General features: G+C 36.2%; 1 protein-coding gene across 4 annotated transcripts in view; it reads left to right on the top strand.

Annotated features, from left to right (window-relative positions):
- The window catches only part of lepr (leptin receptor), a 41,883-nt gene that overhangs the window by 9,578 nt on the left and 11,608 nt on the right, over nucleotides 1–20,697 (top strand). For 2 of the 4 annotated variants that reach the window (XM_044129810.1, XM_044129813.1), the window contains exons 1-11: nucleotides 3,377–3,546; nucleotides 8,408–8,460; nucleotides 10,082–10,276; nucleotides 12,185–12,311; nucleotides 12,737–12,915; nucleotides 17,121–17,281; nucleotides 17,355–17,496; nucleotides 18,818–18,978; nucleotides 19,118–19,217; nucleotides 19,635–19,734; nucleotides 20,254–20,468. In XM_044129810.1, coding sequence (XP_043985745.1) covers nucleotides 8,421–8,460; nucleotides 10,082–10,276; nucleotides 12,185–12,311; nucleotides 12,737–12,915; nucleotides 17,121–17,281; nucleotides 17,355–17,496; nucleotides 18,818–18,978; nucleotides 19,118–19,217; nucleotides 19,635–19,734; nucleotides 20,254–20,468 — 1,420 coding nt within the window. In that variant the 5' untranslated portion in view covers nucleotides 3,377–3,546; nucleotides 8,408–8,420. Of the gene's footprint in view, nucleotides 1–3,376; nucleotides 3,547–8,365; nucleotides 8,461–10,081; nucleotides 10,277–12,184; nucleotides 12,312–12,736; nucleotides 12,916–17,120; nucleotides 17,282–17,354; nucleotides 17,497–18,817; nucleotides 18,979–19,117; nucleotides 19,218–19,634; nucleotides 19,735–20,253; nucleotides 20,469–20,697 lie in introns of those variants that run through there. The other 2 variants (XM_044129811.1, XM_044129812.1) reach the window with 2 other exon arrangements.

The following is a 20,697-nucleotide window of genomic DNA, read 5'->3' as shown; positions in this document are numbered from 1 at the left end:
TAAAGACATTTGACTGTATAGTTACAATGTAAAAAAAAGTGTCAATTCTGTTGAGAACTCAAAATTATGTCACAATTAGCATCTGTTAACTATTTACTAAATGTTTTGGTATATTGTGTACAAGATGTGACCTAGGCAGGAAAATAACAAATCAAAGCTTATCAGTCTTGTAAACAAATAATTAGCGTTATAAATAGTTCTGCTGCCTAGTCTGGCCTTTTTCTCCTGCTGACTGTATCATGCAGCCCCTGAAACATGAGATCTAGCAAAACAACCCCTCTCATTTAACATCAGCAGATCAGTGTGTTCAGACTTCTGTGTGGTTATTATGAAAGAACAGCACATTTAGAAGCTCCATGTGGAGTATTTTTATTTTTTATTTTTTGCATTCTGTACTTTTTTGTATTTATTAACTTATCTACAGATCACACTTCAAAAACAGTTTACATATGGATAATCCCACATTACCAGTTGACCCAAAATATAATTTTTGATAAATATTAAAGAAACAGAAATTTTAGCGTTACAAAGCATTTATATTTCTTACTATCTATATTTGAATTTAAACACCATACAAAATTAACCAGAATCTCTGATGCTGTGGGACCATCTACAAATAAGAGAATGTCAGAATTGCATCCCAGCAGAGCCACTAAAAATAGATGACATCATCCCACCTTAGTGTTGTCATTCAAGCTTGAGATCATGATCTCAGTGTGTGGATGATCTCAGTGTGTAAGCCCCTCCGTGTGTAAGCCCCGCTGAAGGTGCTTCCTCTCCGTCTTGTGCTTTAATTATTCAACAGTTGGCTCTTCTATTTGAGTCATGGCTCATTTACTTTTATTTTAGACCTGGGCAACTCAGCAGTCCAGTCATTTTGATGGTAGAAAGTGAAAAGCAGTATGTGAAAAAGGAGCCTCTGAAAGAATAGAGTGTCATTTCTACTGATTATTTTAAACAATTAATAAAATAAAATGTGTTTAATTTGAGACAAAGTATAAAGTAATGAGCTGTGGTTGCTCACGTGCAACTAATCAGAGTGTACCAACAACAAACAGTTTGAATAAACCAGTTTGAGTTATTTAAAACAGTAATTCCAACACAGAAGTAAGAAGATGGATAAAGACAACATTTTAGCTGCTTTATTGTTTGAACCTCAAAACTTTATTAGGTTTCATATGAAATGTGAAAAACATTTTTTGTGTTCTGATACATCTCTCAGAAAACCAATGTTTTTTCCCTGCGGATTTAATTTTATTTTGAAATGATGAGGTCATTCTGTTCACAGGTTGGAATGATGTCAGCAGAGAGGAGAGTCTTCTTCTCCATTTAAGTTCAGGCTTCTGTTGCAGCAGTGTCTTTGCTTTGCTCACATTGATCAGTGAAGCTGAAAATTTGACCTAAGTTCAAAATGTATGTCGCAGGGTGTAAGTCTGAAATCTCTCCTCTTCTAAAGTTGTGAGGTGAATTGACTGCAGAAGAGGATGTTTTCACAGATCGTGTAAGATTTAATGTGGACAACTTCCTAAAATGTACCATCCTTGCTTTCAAGAATGATAATTATCCAGTTATCCATTTTGTATGGCACCCTAACCCTGTTGCGGGTTGGCTGGTGGCCATGTTCAGCAATCAACAGGTGAGACATAGTGTGAATGTAGCTTAGATTTTTGGCTGCCACAGCCCCCCAAAATTATTAATTTAATAAAAAAACACTGAAAGATTCTTCCTAGGCATTTGCTTTTGTTTTAAATGTGTGTAAAAGCATAGGCTGCCAGGCTCTGACTGTCATTGCAGTTTTCAGTCAGTAGAGAGATGTAGGGGCTCTGAAAACAGATGAGGCAAATCTATTCAAATAAAGATAAGTGGGTTTGAAAATGAATGCGATGCCCTTCGTTGTGAGGCAGACCGATTAAATCCACTTGCAAATGACTCTCCTCCCCTTCACAGAGTCACACAATGACGCACTCTTTTCTACGTCAAATAGTCAGATAGTCAGATAGTGACTGCAGTCACTATTTCATTCTGACACACACACCTAGATTAAACACACATTCAAAGATCTTAGGTCACTTTCAAATCATAACAAAGGACAATTATAAAAATGTTTCACTTCAGGTCTTTTCTTTTTAAATCCCCTTTTATGAGATTCCTGTTTCCCCCAAAAGAGTCAATTGTATGCAAACCCTGTTGTTGTGTAACTCTACAAACACCTGCTGGAGTCTAATAAAATCCAACAATGAATCTAAAAAAATAATCACTCTGTACATTCCCAAAAGTTCTAGTTCTTGGATATTATGAATAATATTGATAATATTGGGAAATACAAAAAACGAATTGCACATCTCCAGAAGTCAGTGGGTGAAAGACAGTGTACAGACAGCTTATTATAGAAAATTGTTTGTATTGCACAGTCCACGCTTTCAAACAATTGGGACAAGTATTTTAATAGTGACCATCTGGAATACAGAGATCCGGTTCTGCATGTGTTTGTATACGCGCCAAGTTTCACAGTCAGAAGAGAATAAATGCAGAGAGAGTATAAAACGGGATAGGAACCTTGATGGATTTAGCATCACAGTATCCACCAGATTACTTTTCAATACACTCATGCTGCATCACAAGCTCTTTAGAAATGTGTGCAGAACTTTAAGGGACAAAATGAAATAAATAAATACATCATTAAACAATTAAATGTACCATGAAGTAAGTAAGTGTCTGTAAATGTTTAAGTAATTTATTTAACCCTCCTGCAGTCCCAGATCGACACTCAGGAAAAGTGATGCAGATAGGAAGGTGACAGGAATGTCCTATTATTACATCAGTTTCCAAAACCATGTAATTTAGATAAATAAAAAGTACACGTAAAAGTGTAAAAGTGCACGCAGGGTCACTTTTACACTGCGTGAAATTTGTGAAATCAAATAAAGATTTCACAAATCGTAAACTGAGTACCAAATATTTAGCAATTAGTGTGGAATAATCTAATCCAGGTTTGAAATGACTATGATATTGCAGTTTTTAAACTAGCGTTTCTTAAAGAGGCTCAAAGAAGTTAAAAATTGGGTGTAATTGCCCTTTAATAGCAACTCTCTGACCATTTTGCGGATCGGAAGCTACAATTAGAAGCCTCAGGTTCAGGGGATGCATTGTGATGATTAACAACAAAAACTGACCGCGATTTGCGATTTGATTCAATTTAAACACATCTTTCATAAAGAGATGCTTGATGTAGTTCGGAGTCCTCCCAATAAACTAATGTGCTCGGTTTATGCACGTCCCATAAAATTTGTGGAATTTCGGAGGCTTCCTGAACGCACCACGGCATAACAGGATCCTCTCTCACTCTTCCTCCTCCCCTCAGTTTCCAATCTGCAGTCCCTGTTCAACACGTCAACCAAACAGCACTTGCTGCGTGGTAACTTTTTTCGCATTGAGCTCTTTATCTGTCAGCGGGGCGTGAGCTGTGGCTGCAGCGCGGCGGATTTAACTCACCCGGCTGATCTTGGCAAAAAGAAAATCTTCATGAAGCTTCCCAGCAATTAAGACGTAAGAACCCGGACTATTTAACATTTAATTACAGTTTGAGTTTATTCTGTCTCTCTTCTGTTTCTCTACCCACACTTTTTCTTTTTTCATCCGTTTTTAACTTCACACTGCATGCACAAATCACAGTGCATTTTTCATTTATTGACATGTTTATTAGTATTGGTGAGTCTGTAATATGTGCTTTGGAACTGCCCCTTGTGGGAAAATTAAAGTCATTTTACATTTTTAATTTTATGCAGTTTAAAAATTCTCCGAACTTTTCTGTATATTTCAACATTTGTATACTGCTTTATTGTTCCAAATCAGCCTAACCTATCAGTTTAATTTTCTATGTGTTTTTGTTAGTGTGAAAGTCAGATTTTCCCCTGATTTCGTCTTGTTCCATGTAAAACAGTGGACTGTCAAAAAGCTCGCTCTAGGTGCCATGGCGTCAGAAAAGCTCGGAGTGTACATGAGTAATAGCAGCACACACCAGAGGGACAGAGCCTCTTGTGAAACTAGAGAATAGTTACTGTTTTGGTTGTAAAAAGCATGTTGGTCTGTGCAGAAGAAAATTCCTTGTGGATTGTTTTGTGACAACTGAGCAGTTAGAGCTGCCACACACTGACTTTGAAACCGCATGTGATCAGCAGTGCATGGTCTGTAATAGTTGGATGCAGACAGATGCTTTTCTTTAAACGCAGTGACGGATCCCTCGACTTGCAGAGGAAATTGTGTTTTCCAAAACACACATTTATGTTCTTAGACATAGCTGTAACAATAAGCTGGTTGCCTATATCTGCAAGGGCAACTTTGTTCCACAACGACAGTGTTTTAATTGCCTTCTTCCCTTTAATAAACTAGGATTGAATCTGATATCCAGGTAGAGTGGATTCTTTGAGATAAGAACCTGTGCTTGTATTCAACCTTTTGGATTTTTTCAATGAGTGTGTAAATGTAAATGTGAATGGGTGTGTCCTTGTATTTTATTTCTAAACAACTATCTGACTCAATGATTGCAGCTTCAGTCATGAATAAATGCAGATCTTTATCTACTGTGGATCTCTGCACAAAGAGGGTTTACTGAGATGACAGGATAAAATCAAATCACGCCTTTCTCTTTTGATATGACTTGTTGATAATGTGACTCATGATTTAGTCATAGGAGGAGAAAACCAATAAAGGATTGTCTTCCTGTTTCATAAACTTAGAACGTCACTTTAAACATTCCATTCTTTTGTAAGAACAGCATCTGGCCAAAGTGCTGTACAATAAAGACATGACTAGGAGAGGACAGGTAAAGCAAACAAACAAAAAAGTAAAAATAAAAATTGATGAATTCACATGTAACTCAAGTTGTGTCATAAAAGTAAATGTTAGTTTCTAAATGAGAACCTCCATAATCTATAATCTCAATCTCCATATAGAAATGGGGCATTACAAAAATATCCTCATACATAGGGAATGTTTAAATAAGCTTTATTTATTTATTTTTTGTGTGGTTGTATTTTTTTTTTGTTTTACAACTTAAAATCCATGTTGCTGTGTGATGCATTTATATCTGAAAATGGTAGCAAGAAATCTATTGACTGTTTTCTGTTTTTGGGACTTTGGCAACATCGTATGAAGGCTCAGTGGGAGCACTCTCAATTTTGTTGTGCCTCCAAAATAACAAAAGATAAGAAAAATAATAGTAATAGTAATTTATAATAACAATAACAACTATTGTATTCGAACAGAGTGTCAAAGCTTGTACATCTGCTCTCTTAAAAAACTGATTTTTTTTATTGCTCACAAACTTTTCTTAAGCAAATGTATACAATAAATTCAATCTGCAGTTATGTCCCAGAAATGATATTCTGTTACTTAATTAAGACACAGTGGTATTTGATCTGTTTGGCAGAAATTTTGTACTCCTGTTTATACTGTGACTCTTACTGTGATCAGATTAAACCTGTGTAGGAAGTGTTGAAAATCAGCTAGGTATCTTATTAGAGGAGTGTCAAATTCCAATCTCAACAGTGTGAGAAAATTTAACGGTCCGTTTTAGGGTGAGTCATATGAATTATGATATTTCCGTAAGTCTTTGAGTACATTCCTGCACAGGTTTACATATATTGGGTCAAGTTCAAGTGACTCAAACCAGAATTAATAGGAAAAGTCAATAAACCATTTGGAGGCACCCAAACATTTACCAAATTTTGAAATGTACTTTAAAAATTTGCTTCTGACCTAACTGTCTGCTGGCTACACGTTGATCTAGATAAATTGTCTCTATAAGGTGAAGCTTACCCTAATGAAGTTCCCATCTTTTATGTTGTCACAATCTGAGGACATCTTAAAGAGCTCTGTCCAATCCATCATCTAAAAATAGTAAAAGTAGAGTGCAAACCTGCCAAGATATGAGCATCCACCTAACTTGACAGGGTGTGCAAGGAAATTATTAATCAGTAATACATCGAGGAGTCCTAACTCTGGAGGAGCAGTAGAAATCTTTAGCTCAAATTGAAGAATCTGTTGACATAACTGTGAGTCAAGCAGGCTGTAAATCTAACTTTTATAACAGAGTGACAAGACGGCGCTTAAGTTTGACCAAAGTGTTGTACGGAGAATAGAAAAGGGCAGATTTTTCCAGCTGTGGGTAAACTTTAATTATTTTGTTTGCAGTTTGCCATAGGCCATGTAGAGAACACATTAAACATGTTAAAAGGTAATCTGATTAGATGAGACCAAAAGGTAACTTCATGGCTCGGATGCTATGCGTGACGGAAAGCTAATACTGCACTTCACCCTGAACACACCGTTCCCCTAAAAACTGGGGTAGTTAATGGTCCCACAAATGCATTTTAGGAGAGAAAATTAATCCTTTTTAACTGTTGCCTCCAGATTGTTTCCTTCAGCTGAAGAGTCTTTAAACATAGACAGGCTTTTTGCTAGTTTTAGGCAATATAACGTTACGCTTGGTGTTTTATCTGTTCTTTTAGTGTTTTATCTCCTGTTTTTTATGCTTGTTTTTATTGTAAAGGTTTGTGGTTTTTCACATATGAAAGGTTCTACATAAAGTTTACGTACTTGCTTAATTTCCTCAGACAGGAAATCTGGACAGAGTTTAAAGAAGGATCAATAGAGCTAAATACAGGGTAATGTTAAAACATAGCTTCTTATAGACTGCAAAACACTTAAGACTGGGGTGGAGGTTCTCTTCCCAAGATGACAGCAACCCCAAACTAACAGCCAGAGCTATGATGAAATTGTATAAATCAAAGCATTTTCATGTCTTGGCCCAGTCAAAGACCTTCTAGTCAGTCCAGTTTCGAGTCTGGCATCCAACCTGACTGAATGTGAGCAGTTTTACAAAGAACTGGTAAAAAAAAAAGACTGTTTAATTTTTGTTTCTAAAAACAAAATGGAAAATGATGTAATGTGAAAATATTTTTTTTTTCTTCCATTCTTTTCTCCAAAGAGTTTTTACGGCGCTTTTACGGCACATTAAAGATTTAATGTGTTTGGCACAACCGCTTAAATTTGCATTGAATTGTGTTATCTTCACACAAGACACTGTGTATAGTTTTTATCTGGATTATGCTTTCTTAAGGAGAATGTCTAGCAGAAATTAACGCTAGGACATCAGAAATTAGAGCCCTGGTGGTTCTCTGCTTAGAACGCTTCTCTGATTGGTGCTTGAGATGTGGCATAGACGTTATCAAAAATCCAGATTTTTTTGTGGCAGCTTTGACAATGAGAGGGATTAACCTTCAAAACAGTATGTGTTTCTTATTTCCGGTCCTCAGAAACCATTTGCCTGGATGTTTTAAGCGTGTCTCTTCTACCACACAGCTGAGTTGAATAAGTGAGTGATTAACAGGCTTCTGCAGTACTTAGCATGTAGAGCAAATTATGCAGTCATTTGAATGAGATGTTTTGGAATGATGTTGTAATCATGAGATTATATTCTTTTCTACAAAGTTATGGCACTTGAAATTTAAACTTGAAAAACCATGACAGGTACGAACATGCTGTCTTCACTTCTGAACAGAACACATATTTTTCTGCAGCATAAAATTCCAGGAATTTGAATGCCGACCAGACAGACCAGACAAATTTTAAGTTGGTGGAAAAATAATAATTCACCTTCCTAAAGCCATAAAGCGTCACGTTCCAATATTTTAGCTTATCCACTTCTTTATGATGCTGGGTTTTCTTTTGGCCACGTCAAGATACCAAGTTTACATTTGAGATCAATGTTAAAAATAAGCTGTAATTCCTGTCATAACAACATTGTAATTCCTGTCATAACAACATTGTGAAAATCAGAGATCTACAAAAAAACAAACATGCAAGCTGTGTCTCAGTTGGTGGTCCTTACAATGAACAAGACTTTTCATAAATGTTGTAATTTCAAAGTTTACTGAAGTGTTGTGATAAGTTCCTTCCATGCAGCACCATGAGCTGAACATGTTAGGCAGGCATCTCTTCAGCTGAAGAAGAAACATAACTAAATCTGAAGTCTTTGTAATACTTTCCTCATAAAAGAAGCTGAATTGTAAAGACTATGGTGATTTTATTAATTTTTTTGTGGTCAGCCTTGATTTGTAATTCTACCACAATTACATTTTGTAATTCGAATAATCCAAAGTCTAAAGACGACTGAACTTGGCATCGTCTTTCTTGGCACCGCAACACAAAGGAATCTTACACTTTAAATTACTGCCCATATTAGCAGGAGTTTACAAGCATGTTCTTGATTTAAAATGAATCATTACAATACTTGAGTAAATGCAGGTTTCCTGGTACAATGTTGGTCACTGTGGCAAACCTGTTTGTCTGTTTTTCTATTAAGGATTGTTCTCAAGTAACTGTTCCAGCTTGTGTGTCTTTCCAGGACTTGGTCCGTAATGTTGACAGTCCTGGTTCACGTGCTCCTGATGCTGCTTGGTGAGTTTCCAGTTTCCAGTGTTATGCTGTTAGATGTTTTCTTAAATTTTATTTGTGTTTTTTGAATGACGAACTCTGCACTTATATGTGGAGTACAGAAGTCAGAATCGGCATCTTCCATTTTTAAGATTTCATCTTATATTGAAACATCATGTCTAAAATAACTATGTGTTTTTTGCATTCAGTCACATCACAACCCTTAGTAACAGGGTCACACCTCTGCTACATCTTATAACGATGGTCTTATGGTTTAAGTTTAGTAAGAGACAGGATTTTAGAAATTATTCATTGTCTGGTAAAATAGACCAACTGGATTCTCAGAGTTAGGTTGCATCATTTATCATCTGAATTATTTTCTTTTAAAATGAATCATGTTGTATGTCTTAAATTCTTCAGACTTGGCTGTTTTGAAGAATTTAAGACATTCTTCAAACACCCAAGTGACAAACTATGCTTTGTGTTTTTCTAAGATGTGTGGATGTATGGATTTTAATAGCAACTTTTAACAATTCTGGGAGAAAAAAATCAAGCACCATAAATACTCTTAAAGCTGAATAGAAGACCTACATTCATAAGAAGTTAAATTGTTGCAAAGAGTCAAATTGAAGCAGGTTAATGGCTGAAAACAAACGTACTAGAAAGGCCAAGTCAAAGTCCAGATTTAAATCCACTTGGGAATGAGTGAGAGTGGAAAAAAAACCCCAAAAAACTCTTCACTCTGTTCAGTCTGACTGAATTTGGGCTTTTCTGTAAAGAACAGACAATAATTCTCCAGATGTGCAAAACTATCTGATAACTAAATGGATATGCTAACATACATATGAAACTGAACATTAAAAAAATTACTGAGGGGTGCTGTGGTGGCGCAGGGGCAAAGCACAACTCATCATTACCCTCTTTCCTGTCGAACTACTTTTAAATAAAGGCCACTAGAGCCAAGAAAACCTTTAAAAAGACAAAAAAAAAAAAAAGTTTTTTACTGTTTTTTTTTTTACCATGACAAATTGAAGAATCAACTTGTACTTTAAACAAGATTTCAGTTCTATTCTGTGAGAAGTAAATGTAGAATTACTTTGTGGTCAACAGTGTGTCATGAGTGAGTGGTAATAATGGTTTTTATCAAATTGACAGGATGAAAAAAACATCACACTCTGTTCTTCAAAATAAGGACTCATCTTGCAACCTGTGTTTTGCCCGTTTGAATCCTCTGGCTGCTCGTCTCAGTCGTTGGGCTAGACACTTGTCATTCTGCCCCAGGGCAGCTGTGGCTGCACTGTATCTTCCCAACATCAGCGTGTGAATCACTGAATGTAGCACAAAGTGTTTTGGACTGGATAAAATGCTACACATACTACAATAATTTAGAATGCAAACTTATATGTATGGCATGACAGAAATACAATGTTTGGAAATATGTTGGAGATGGAATGAAAATTAGTATACAGACCAATTCTAAAACTGTCTTTGATTTCAGTTGACATATTATTTACTGTAGAATTTGACATAGGTTATGCAATATATAAAAATAAATACCTTGACCTTTTGAAATATAAAAAGCCACCAACTACTATTATTTTTTAAACTGTTGACTCTTTTTACTCTCCTTTCTCTCTGTGTTTAGCTGTTCAGTGTTTGCGACCTGGAGCTCCCGTTCATTCAGGCGCCCTGGATGTCCCCTGGCAGGATGAGGTGTGCTGTGACTCACCTACTGCTAACGGTTATATAGAAGAAGGGTCTGATTTAAACCTCCCACAGTCTCCACGCTGCAAATTTAGGAGCTCCTCAGCTGAATCAAAACCTCTAGTGTCTCTAGGCGGTAAGAGTTTATGTTTAAAATATTGTCTGTTTGTGTGGCAGTGAGTGAAATGTTCCAATAAGAGTCTATGATGCCATCATTAGAGGCATCATGAGTTTGGCCAAGTGGAGGCCAGGGTCACAGTGTTATGCATTGGGGTCTCCACTGTGCATAACAGTAGGCTTGAAGTATTTTTTACATGTATTTATTGACTGTTTAACACCAAACCTACATCACTTGTTATTTTAATCTCATCTGGCCACAGCACACAGTTGTACGTACACTCTTCCGTGAACAGAAACACAAATAATCACAAGTAATGTTAACCTCTCCTTTTCTATACATTCATTCTTCACTCATGTCAAATCCTCATAAAATTACTTAAAAGCTTAATTTTAATCTGATCTGACCAAACAATATGTTTCAGTTAAAGCCCTAGTGGCATTAAAGAAATTCCACATCTTTCTCTTTGCGATAGTAAGACAAAAAAGGCATGCTTCCCAAACAATTTGTCAGCAAAGAGTGGATTAGCAAATTTTCTCAGTGGAAAATTTTACAACTGCTAAAAAAAATGCATTTATTGCAAAGTTTGTACCAAGGCTGTAAAAAAATGCGGAAAATGCTGGAAGTGAGTTCACAATTTTAAAAGAACTTATCTTGTGAAGAGAAACTATCTTGTTCTGTTTCTGACTGCAACATCAAAGTCTGGTGTGATCAACATGCTGTACTGGCAGGCACAGGCAGGCTTTGGATGATTATATGTTGAACAGACTTAACTAGCAAGTTAAATGACTCTTTTTTTGTCTTTGATTGAAATGTTCCAAACATCAACCTGACATGACCTCTCTGGTGGATAACCGTACTTGTTCTTTCTTTAGGTCTGTAGTAAAAAAAAAGAAAAAAAAGTAAAATAAAATAAATGAATTTACACTGCAAGCACTGTTTGATTGCTTCCAGTGTAGAGGTGGAGATAGGAAGGTTCAGTGAGTTTACACAGGAGACAGGAATCCATTCAGTTGAGTCATAATTATGAAATACTCAGCTCATTTTGCACTTTGTGGTGGTGGAGAAGCTTGTGGGTTTTCTTCACGTCGATCTGTAAAAAGCTGTGATGCACAAGTGCTCAGAGTTTAATGGGGAACAATTAAAGCCTCTCATTGTGTGTCTAACTGACCTGTAGATGGTTCTGGCTAACAGCTGAACTTACACACCAGGAACAGGGATCCCAGGAGAGAATGTACCAGGAGTGAAGATCCCATGTTTATGTAATTTACATCTAAGCAGCAATAACATCAGCTGCTTAGATGTAAGCAGCTGATTAAAATGTTAATGTTTAAAATGTCAATGTTACAGCTGGTTAAAAGTTGAAAGTTCCCATCTATGTTCCCTGGAGAATGTGGATCCTTTCCAATGTTTCCAAATCCTGCATCTTTAATCTAAGATTAAAAGCTGAAAAGAAAAACATTTCTGTGTACTGGCGGGTCTTGACATTTTTTTGCTTTTAAGCACTTCATCCAAAGGAGTTGATGAAGTTACACTGTTAGTGTCCCAACTTCACTAAATGTAAGACTTGTGCTTACATTTACTGTGAGAAAAGACTCATATTTCTGTCTAACGTTTAGATGTATTGCAAATTGGACAAATACACCAATTTTTATCATAGGATTACTATGTACAGTTTGCTGTTATATAAATATGGAAAAAAATTTCTTAAGCCTTAAAATCAGTCAAAACATCATAGTATTGAGTCACCACCTGACTGAGCCTCCTCTTGGCAGCATTCAGCTGCCAACAAGCTATTTAACCTCAACTGGTACGCTGAGTAGCTTCTCATTTCTTCTCATATTTCAACATGTTTTTTGTTTTTTTTTAAGAAATCTTCAGCTTCAGGTCGCAAAAGGGTAATATGCAAATGTGGTTTCTTGTCAGGCACCTGTTTGGACATACTGTGCAGATTTGATGAATCCTGGTCAAATTTAACTTGTGATCTTAAGTCCAGTGGCCTGTCATCTGGTATAATGAAGCCCAGTCGTATGGCAGTCAGCCTCCAGCAGATGTAAGTAGAAACTTCTGTTCTGGTTTTTGAGCGTTCCTAAATGTGTTCTTGTTTGTGGTTGGGTGTTTCCTGACTGGTCACAGCTGTTTACTTTGGTCAGTGATGAGGAAGATGTGAGGTACACCACTGGTTTCAGGCTTCTCTAGTGGTGTGAACAAAAAACTAAATCACTGCACAGATAACCAACCTCATATAGCGTGGGATATGATGCACAGCTGCTAAGAGTGTTATTTTATTTTTATTTTTGTCATTTTTAAAACCTTTTAAATTACTCACAGCAAGGAAACTTTTTTTCATCACGATTTGAAATGTTCCTATCAAAATGAACTTTTTTTCACATGTCAGGCTTATGAGAACATTTAGTTTGTAACATGTTCAGCATCTCCGATCAAAGTCCTCATAATAATATTTGCTTCTCTCTCCAGCTCTGCAGAAAACGACACAGATTACAATGTGTCTGAACATCAGGTTGTGTGTGATGCAGAGGACTCATTCATGTGCTCAATTCATCTCAGTTCAACAACAATCTTTGCTGTTCGGCTAACGGTCAATGTCTCCAGTGTTTTGGCTCCACCGGTTTTGCTGAGAATTTCTCCCAGATCTGGTAAGAAAGAAAAACAAATAAACAAAAAGTGTGTTGTATCATTTGTTTGACAGATAAATGTTATTTAAGTAATACTGCTTTAGATTCAGTGAATGGGATAAGTTTTATTTTTTTGAATCAGTAAACAAATTGATACACTAAACCACACCAATGAGGTAAACATTATGACCTCTAGCTTAGTATTTTGATAGTCCACTGTTTTGCTGCCAGAATAGCACCAACTCATCAAGGGATGGACTCCACTTCTTTGGCATTTTGGGCTTCAGCAGCTTGTCTTTCTGATCAGGTCACAAGGCACAGCCTCTAATCCCTACATACACACACAGAATCACTTTTCCCACTTTGGACCACCTTAGATCCTGAGCATTGAAATGAGCCCCAGCTATTTTTCTTGCTTCTAACACATCAACTTTGAGAACAAAAAGAAATCAATCGGGCTTTAGTTCTTCCACTTCCACAGGGATAATTAGTGTTATTCACAGTAAAGTTTCAGGAACTTCAGAAGATGATAAAAAGTCTTGGCGATCTAAGTATGTAGATTCTATATATTATCTCTTTACCACTTAGCTATACACCATACATAATAGATTTAATCAAGTGGAGCTGCTCAGTAGTTATGTGTTTGTTCAACCTGACAATTAAAAAAAATTTGAATCACTTTACCAATTGGCAATTATTAAGATTTTCATGGGACTTATTTTATTTGAAGGGGTTGATGTACTGAATAGACTCTCTTTGTATAATGGATGAGTTGAGAAATTGTGCCTCGAAGCAGAAGCGTACTTAAATACTAAAGCTCATTCTTGCTATTATGAATGTACAACCATGTTTCTTTATGTTCATTACTGTAAAGGATCAAAGCGGGATGTTCCCAGCAATGATCCTTTTTCAAAGGTCAAGAGCTTTGAGGTTATGTTCCAAGCTTAAACCTTCTGTGTTTGGACTGCTGATGTTTTCTCTTGTGGAGCATTCACCCTATAAGACTGAATTAGGACAGATAAAGTTGCAGGCGTGAATGGAATACAGCTTAGAGCTGCCTGGTGATAGCCTTGGGCATTTTCAAGTGCATGGCCGCAATAAAGCAGTGAGATCTACACAATGATAAACAAAGACTTAACATGCACTGTTTGTTCAAGCAGTCAGCTTCAATTATATATATATATATATATATATATATATATATACATATATATATATATATATATATATATATATATATATATATATATATATATATATATATATATATAGTGTGTATTAAATGTATTATATATTACATCTATCTATCTATCTATCTATCTATCTATCAATCTATCTATCTATCTATCTATCTATCTATCTATCTATCTATCTATCTATCTATCTATCTATCTATCTATCTATCTGTCTGTCTGTCTGTCTGTCTGTCTGTCTGTCTGTCTGTCTGTCTGTCTGTCTGTCTGTCTGTCTGTCTGTCTGTCTGTCTGTCTGTCTGTCTGTCTGTCTGTCTGTCTGTCTGTCTCTCTGTCTGTCTATCTATCTATCTATCTGTCTGTCTGTCTGTCTGTCTGTCTGTCTGTCTGTCTGTCTGTCTGTCTGTCTGTCTGTCTGTCTGTCTGTCTGTCTGTCTGTCTGTCTGTCTGTCTGTCTGTCTGTCTGTCTGTCTGTCTGTCTGTCTGTCTGTCTGTCTGTCTGTCTGTCTGTCTGTCTGTCTGTCTGTCTGTCTGTCTGTCTGTCTGTCTGTCTGTCTGTCTGTCTGTCTGTCTGTCTGTCTGTCTGTCTGTCTGTCTGTCTGTCTGTCTGTCTGTCTGTCTGTCTGTCTATCTATCTATCTATCTATCTATCTATCTATCTATCTATCTATCTATCTATCTATCTATCTATCTATCTATCTATCTATCTATCTATCTATCTATCTATCTATCTATCTATCTATCTATCTATCTATCTATCTATCTATATGTACGGTATATATTAAGATTTTACACCTAAGACTAAGCAGCTTATAGTTTTTTGTTGAACCTTAATCAGAAAATTCATATACTGGTTCTCTGCATATTAAAGCATAAACAGTGTTTTAGATAGTGCAAGGATGAAATTCATCCTCTTGATGTTGTCCAATTTGGTGGTTTTAGGATAGATAATCCAAAATTGTGCACTTTTGTTAAGCCTGGCATACCACTGACTAAAGCAGTAAGTCTTAGTACAACATTTAACTACCTGTTAGGTAGTTGATGCACCAAACATTAATTCAGTAACTTTGAACTGAGTATCGCAATACAACCTTCATCTTTCTACTTTATAACTTTTTAAATATTTGCAGCTGCAGTAAACTAGATTAAGAATTCAAAAAAAATCTGGATGTCTATCCATCTGGGTGCTAGTGTTTATCTCAATCTGGATATCTTTACCTATAAAAAGAAGTATGGCATGTCTATATGATTTTGAACAAGTTTGGATATTTTGCTTTCAGTATTGCATATTGCATGTTTTTCTAATGTTTTGCAGACCTAATGCTGGTATATGTATTTTACTGCCTCTGTGATTTTTGACTACTTCTTTTTATTGTCTGTGACAATAGTTTTCTTCAGGTTTCTAATAAATATCACTTGATTAAAGTGCAGAAAATTACCATCAGTAAACAAAACATATTTCTCATTCCCACCATTTTACCACTTTTGTTTTGATCAACATGCTCTCTGCTGTCATGCCTTTTAAATATGTGTGTAATGTTGTCATGGAAACAAAAGCTTAGCTTAGGCCTATGGGTGAGTGATTTTCCCCCCCTATGCTTTATGAAAAACCTGTTGAATTAGCAATTACTGCAGCAGAATAAATGAGACAAACAACTGCTGCATGGCACACAGCGTGGTGATTCTGAGAAATGAGAATTATTAAAATATGAGGGACAAAGAAATGTTTAATAAGTCTCACGTGGAGCTGAATTATGCTGCATTTGAGAAAACAATAACATTGCATCTACTAAGATTGCATGTAAAAATGAACTTTCCCATTTCTAATGTTTGAGTTGTCTGGAGAAGACACACCAGTTATGTGTTAAGCTCAAGGTCCATGTCGATATACAGTGAGTCTCAAATGTGTAAACACCTAGCAACCATTTTGTGATGTGAAACATTTTCCACCATGAATGTGACAACTATCCTTTATAATCAACTAAACATTTATAAAAAAAGATGGGAAAAAAACAAATGGAAATGAAATGTATTGTTTTTTTTGTGATAGTTTATCTAACCAGCAAATATATACAGTGTAAAATAGTTTCGGCTTTGAATAGCATTATATGTGTTTATATGTATTTAATAGTAAGGTGTCTGGAATATGTTGATTTAAATGTAAATGATATTGTCAATGCAGTATTCAGCAATAGTTTTTTCTATTGAATATTTGTTGTGCACATCTGCTCTGTGTGACAATGGGATTTTTATTTAGTCATTATGTCAGTGTACATAGAACTGTGAGTGTGGAAATACGAGGCACTTATTGTTCTCTAAATTCAAATCCAACCTTTGAATTATGTGAAGCTGAATTCTTCGGTCTCATTATTTTGTTTATTCAAAGCATTGTGTTTAGCGTGTGTGCACTGATTCTTAAATGCTAAAAGATAACAGCAAGTCAGCAAGTAAGTTAGTACAGCAATATAGGATACTACCAGCATTTTTGTTTGGATTTCGAAACAGCAGTAGTTTGGCTTTTTATCTATCCCTACATAACTGTACATCAACATATATAGATTTGAATTTATGCAAAGTTCATGAAGCCTTGCATAAAACATATTTGTGCATTTCTTCAGCATTGTTTTCTAGTCTTCTGACTTTTGCTTTATATTTACATTTTCAGAACCATCTTTTAACCAAAGATAATTAAATGTAACCAAGATTACTTAAAATTTAAGTGAAAGTACGTTCTTTATAGATGCTTTCATCTTTACTTTCTAAGGATCGCTTTTACTACAAATAAGTTATTTTTTCTGCGCATGAATAATCATAAACACCAGTAATTAGTAGAGATTATTCAGTGGTTTTATACTTTATTCTACTTTTCAAATCTTAAAAGAAAATTTAATGCACTTGTTCTTTTTACTATATTGTCCAATGTAATTATAAATGTAATTTGGTAACAATTATGACATCTTTGTACAGATCCTCTTCCATAGAGTTTTCAACATTATGTTCTTTATATACTTTTTTTATTTATTTATTTTACAGTGAAACCAAGTCCCCCATTCAACCTGTCACACATTCAGACTGTGGAGGGAGATCTCATTCTCAGGTGGAAAGAGCCATTAGACTTTAGTGATAATTTACTGGCCTATGAAATCCGGTATTCCCACGAAAATACCAACAAGAACACCCACAAAAACTGGCAGGTGAGTAGTGGTTTGGTGAAGTCTAGTTTTACATGGATGTATGTCCGTGATCATCCTCTCTACTTTTTTCCAGGTGGTGTCTGCACTTGAAAAGCTCAATGTTTCACTGGATTTGAAACCCTTACTGAAGTACACCGTCCAGGTCCGCTGCACCACCCAAACTCAGCCTGTTCTGTGGAGCGACTGGAGCAACCCCTACCATATCTACCTGAACAGTGAGGACTGCTAGCTTTTTTTCTGTAGATTACCGTAGTTTCATTTTAAAATACTTTTTATTAATTTTTTTTCTTTAAGCATTCATACCCTTTGAACTTTTTGAGTTATGTTGGAACCAAAACTAGTAATTCTGATTGTTGGGATCTGAAATGCCTGCACTTTGTTTCCAATTCTGTTTTTGTCATTTAAAGAAATAACCCTTAGATACAGGCAAGAGACTAAGGGCTTTTGGTGTGAATTGAACTTGCTTTTTAAAACTTAAAAAAAAAATTATTGGCTCCAGCAGTCTCTGTGGATGTTGATGTCCATGTGAAGCAGTCAAAATGCATCAACTGACCATATGTCATCATTTATTATGTAATTTCTGAACTATTGCTTATTACCTGGAGCATTTTAAGAAAGATTTAAATAATTCAGAAGCATTTCACAGTGTCATGCACTCCACACCATAGATTTATCTTGGCATTTGTATTTATGTTGCATCAATGTTTTGGTGCACATATCTGGTTGATGTGCAATCAGTTGAATTACTGCAAGTGGAGACAGCAGGTGAAATGTTGAATGCAACTGTTTAACTCAATAAACAGAACCATAAACATAAAAAATACCAGTATATGTTTTACTGGGGGAAAACTATTGCCTTGTGCTATAGTGGAGTAAATCACCCTGTTTCATGTAGACACAGAACTCTATGCACGCCATATTGAGTTGCTATGCAGCAGAGTTATTGCTTTGCGTCATTATATCATGTTATTTTATGTTTACTGCCACTCGGCTCAGCAGATGTTTGACAACACTTAAAGATATCAACAGAAACAACAGGTGTTTCATGCAAATCATAATTCTCAGTCAGTACAAAGCAAAGCAAAACAAAACAGAAGACTGACAATGTGATGACAGATCTGTACCAGTTGCCTGTAGAACAACAGCCAGAGGCAGGTGTGGCAGTGAATCCAGAACTTCACCAATTAGCGGTCAACCTATCAGCTGCAGCCTGCCTACATGGAGCTGAAAATCTTTTTTAGCTTTTTCTGAGGAAAGGCTAATGAAGGCTACACAACATTGAACAACCCACAGCAGCAGGACCCTCGTTGTAGAGGAGCATGAGTCTTTAGGATCTTTAACCACTTACTTGTTCTGACTGCTGCTCCTTTCTGCCTGAAATCCCACACCGATCCCTTACCTAGGAAACTAAACATTTCTGGATTCAATGACTACAAATCAGGGGTGATGTATTAGTATTAGTTCACATTTTCAGGGCAAAATTACACTTATAAAAAGCTTAAAATATATATATTTTACATTTTTCCCTGTGTGCAGATGTGAGCTACATCCCTCAAAAGTTAGTGGCCCGAGCCGGTGATAATGTAACGGTTTATTGTGTGCTAAACGGTCAGAGCGCCAACGCAAATATGGCCATGTGGTCCCTCAACCGAATGGTGCCGCTTGATCCCAGTTTGTATCATCCTGTCAACCAGCGGGTAAGAAAAAGCACTCTGTATAAAATTCTTTAAAGGTTGGATTTATTAATCTGCTTTTTACTATTTAAACAACACAGTCTGAACATGACATATATCTTTCTGGACATGTATTGTTTTACATATTTTAAATCTAACATAGGTCAGCCAGATCACATTCACAGCTTCAGAGACTGGGTTGTATGACCTACTGACCTGCACACAGGAGTGGAATATTCCTTATAGCAAGATCTATGTGGAAGGTGAGTTTTGTTACAGCCATAAAAAGTTGAAATGAATCATATTGAGTTATTCTACCCTAAATCATGGGTGTCCTGTTCCAGTCTTCAAAAAGTTAGGATTAATGTCCTGCCATTTTTAGATGTGTCTCTGCTCCAGTACAACTGACTTAAATGGTCCAAATATCTTCTCATCATGTAATAAAGTTCACGGAGGTCTGCTAGTGAAACATTTGATTCAGATGTTTAACCAGAGAAAGAACTGAAACATGCAGGATAGAGGCCCTTAAGGACTGACTTTGGACACTACTAATAACCTGTTACTAGAAGACAGTGATCTGCAGAAGCACAAGGAAAGCATGTGGTAGTTCAACAACCTAATTAATCTAATTGCAGCATATTCGTCTGTGAATTAATCTGCTGTTGTGTTGTGTGTTTCAGGAGGATTCATCAACATCACATGTGTAACCAATGGTGACATTGACACTATGACCTGCAGATGGGAGAATAAAGAGTGGGAAATAGTCAAATTGCGGTCCAAGTACTGATGCATTTTAAAAAACTCAATTTTCTTTGTTTTTACAAGTGGCAGTGGTGGACAGAGGTGGTCCTAACCTATTTGGCGCCCTAGTTGTTGATCCACCACCACATATGGAATCATTAGAATCAGACTATTTATAGCACAGAATTTTTGTTCCATGGAAATATGTTATTTTTTACTTTAAAATGTCCAGCAGAAATGTATACGTGAAGTTCAACCTTTAAAATTTCTCATATGAAAATTTACCTGCAAATGAGGTGACCTTCTCATGACATAAGCCAGCACAGAGAGAGTCTTTTAGTCTGTCAAATTGCAATCCTTTGATCATGCCACAGTTAGCTTCTTAGCACAGCTAACTGTTAACAGTCACACCTCTGGTGCAACGCACTGGTGTCACTTGCAGTCCATCTTGCTGCTCTTGTATTAATAAAGTTTCTTATAAACAAAATCAGACCACTGCACTGCATAAAATAAAGTTAAGCCTTATTTTTCTATTGGGTGTCTTTGTTTATGGCATAGGAGTGCGGAGATGTCATGTGATGAGATGGAAGAAAGGGTGAGAAGTGGTGAGGACGTTGGTGAGATGGGACATGAATGCATGCCAATCAAATCTACAGAGAAGGTCTGCACTTTCCACCCTTTGAAGATGAATTGCTACAAACTGTGGCTTGAATTGCATACCCGCCTCGGTCTCATCAGGTGCAAACCTGTCTACGTGTCACCCATAAATCATGGTAAGGAAGAGGTGTTGAAATCTGTATTTTCTAAAGGTCTATTTAGTGTCATTGTAACTTTGCGAGCTTGTAATAATGCAATATTTCATATCATCACAAAAGTTTAGTTATATTTTTAGAATAAAATTTTCTAAGTTGATTACTTTTGGAATATGAGGAATGATAAAACACTAAAAGCTATTACAGCAATTTGCTCTTGGCGACAAAAAGGAGGAGTTGAATGTGAAAC

This window comes from Gambusia affinis, linkage group LG10 (genome assembly GCF_019740435.1).
Source record: "Gambusia affinis linkage group LG10, SWU_Gaff_1.0, whole genome shotgun sequence".
NCBI lineage: Eukaryota > Metazoa > Chordata > Actinopteri > Cyprinodontiformes > Poeciliidae > Gambusia > Gambusia affinis.
Note: the sequence above shows the minus strand (reverse complement) of the source record. Positions and strands in the feature narration are given on the sequence as shown.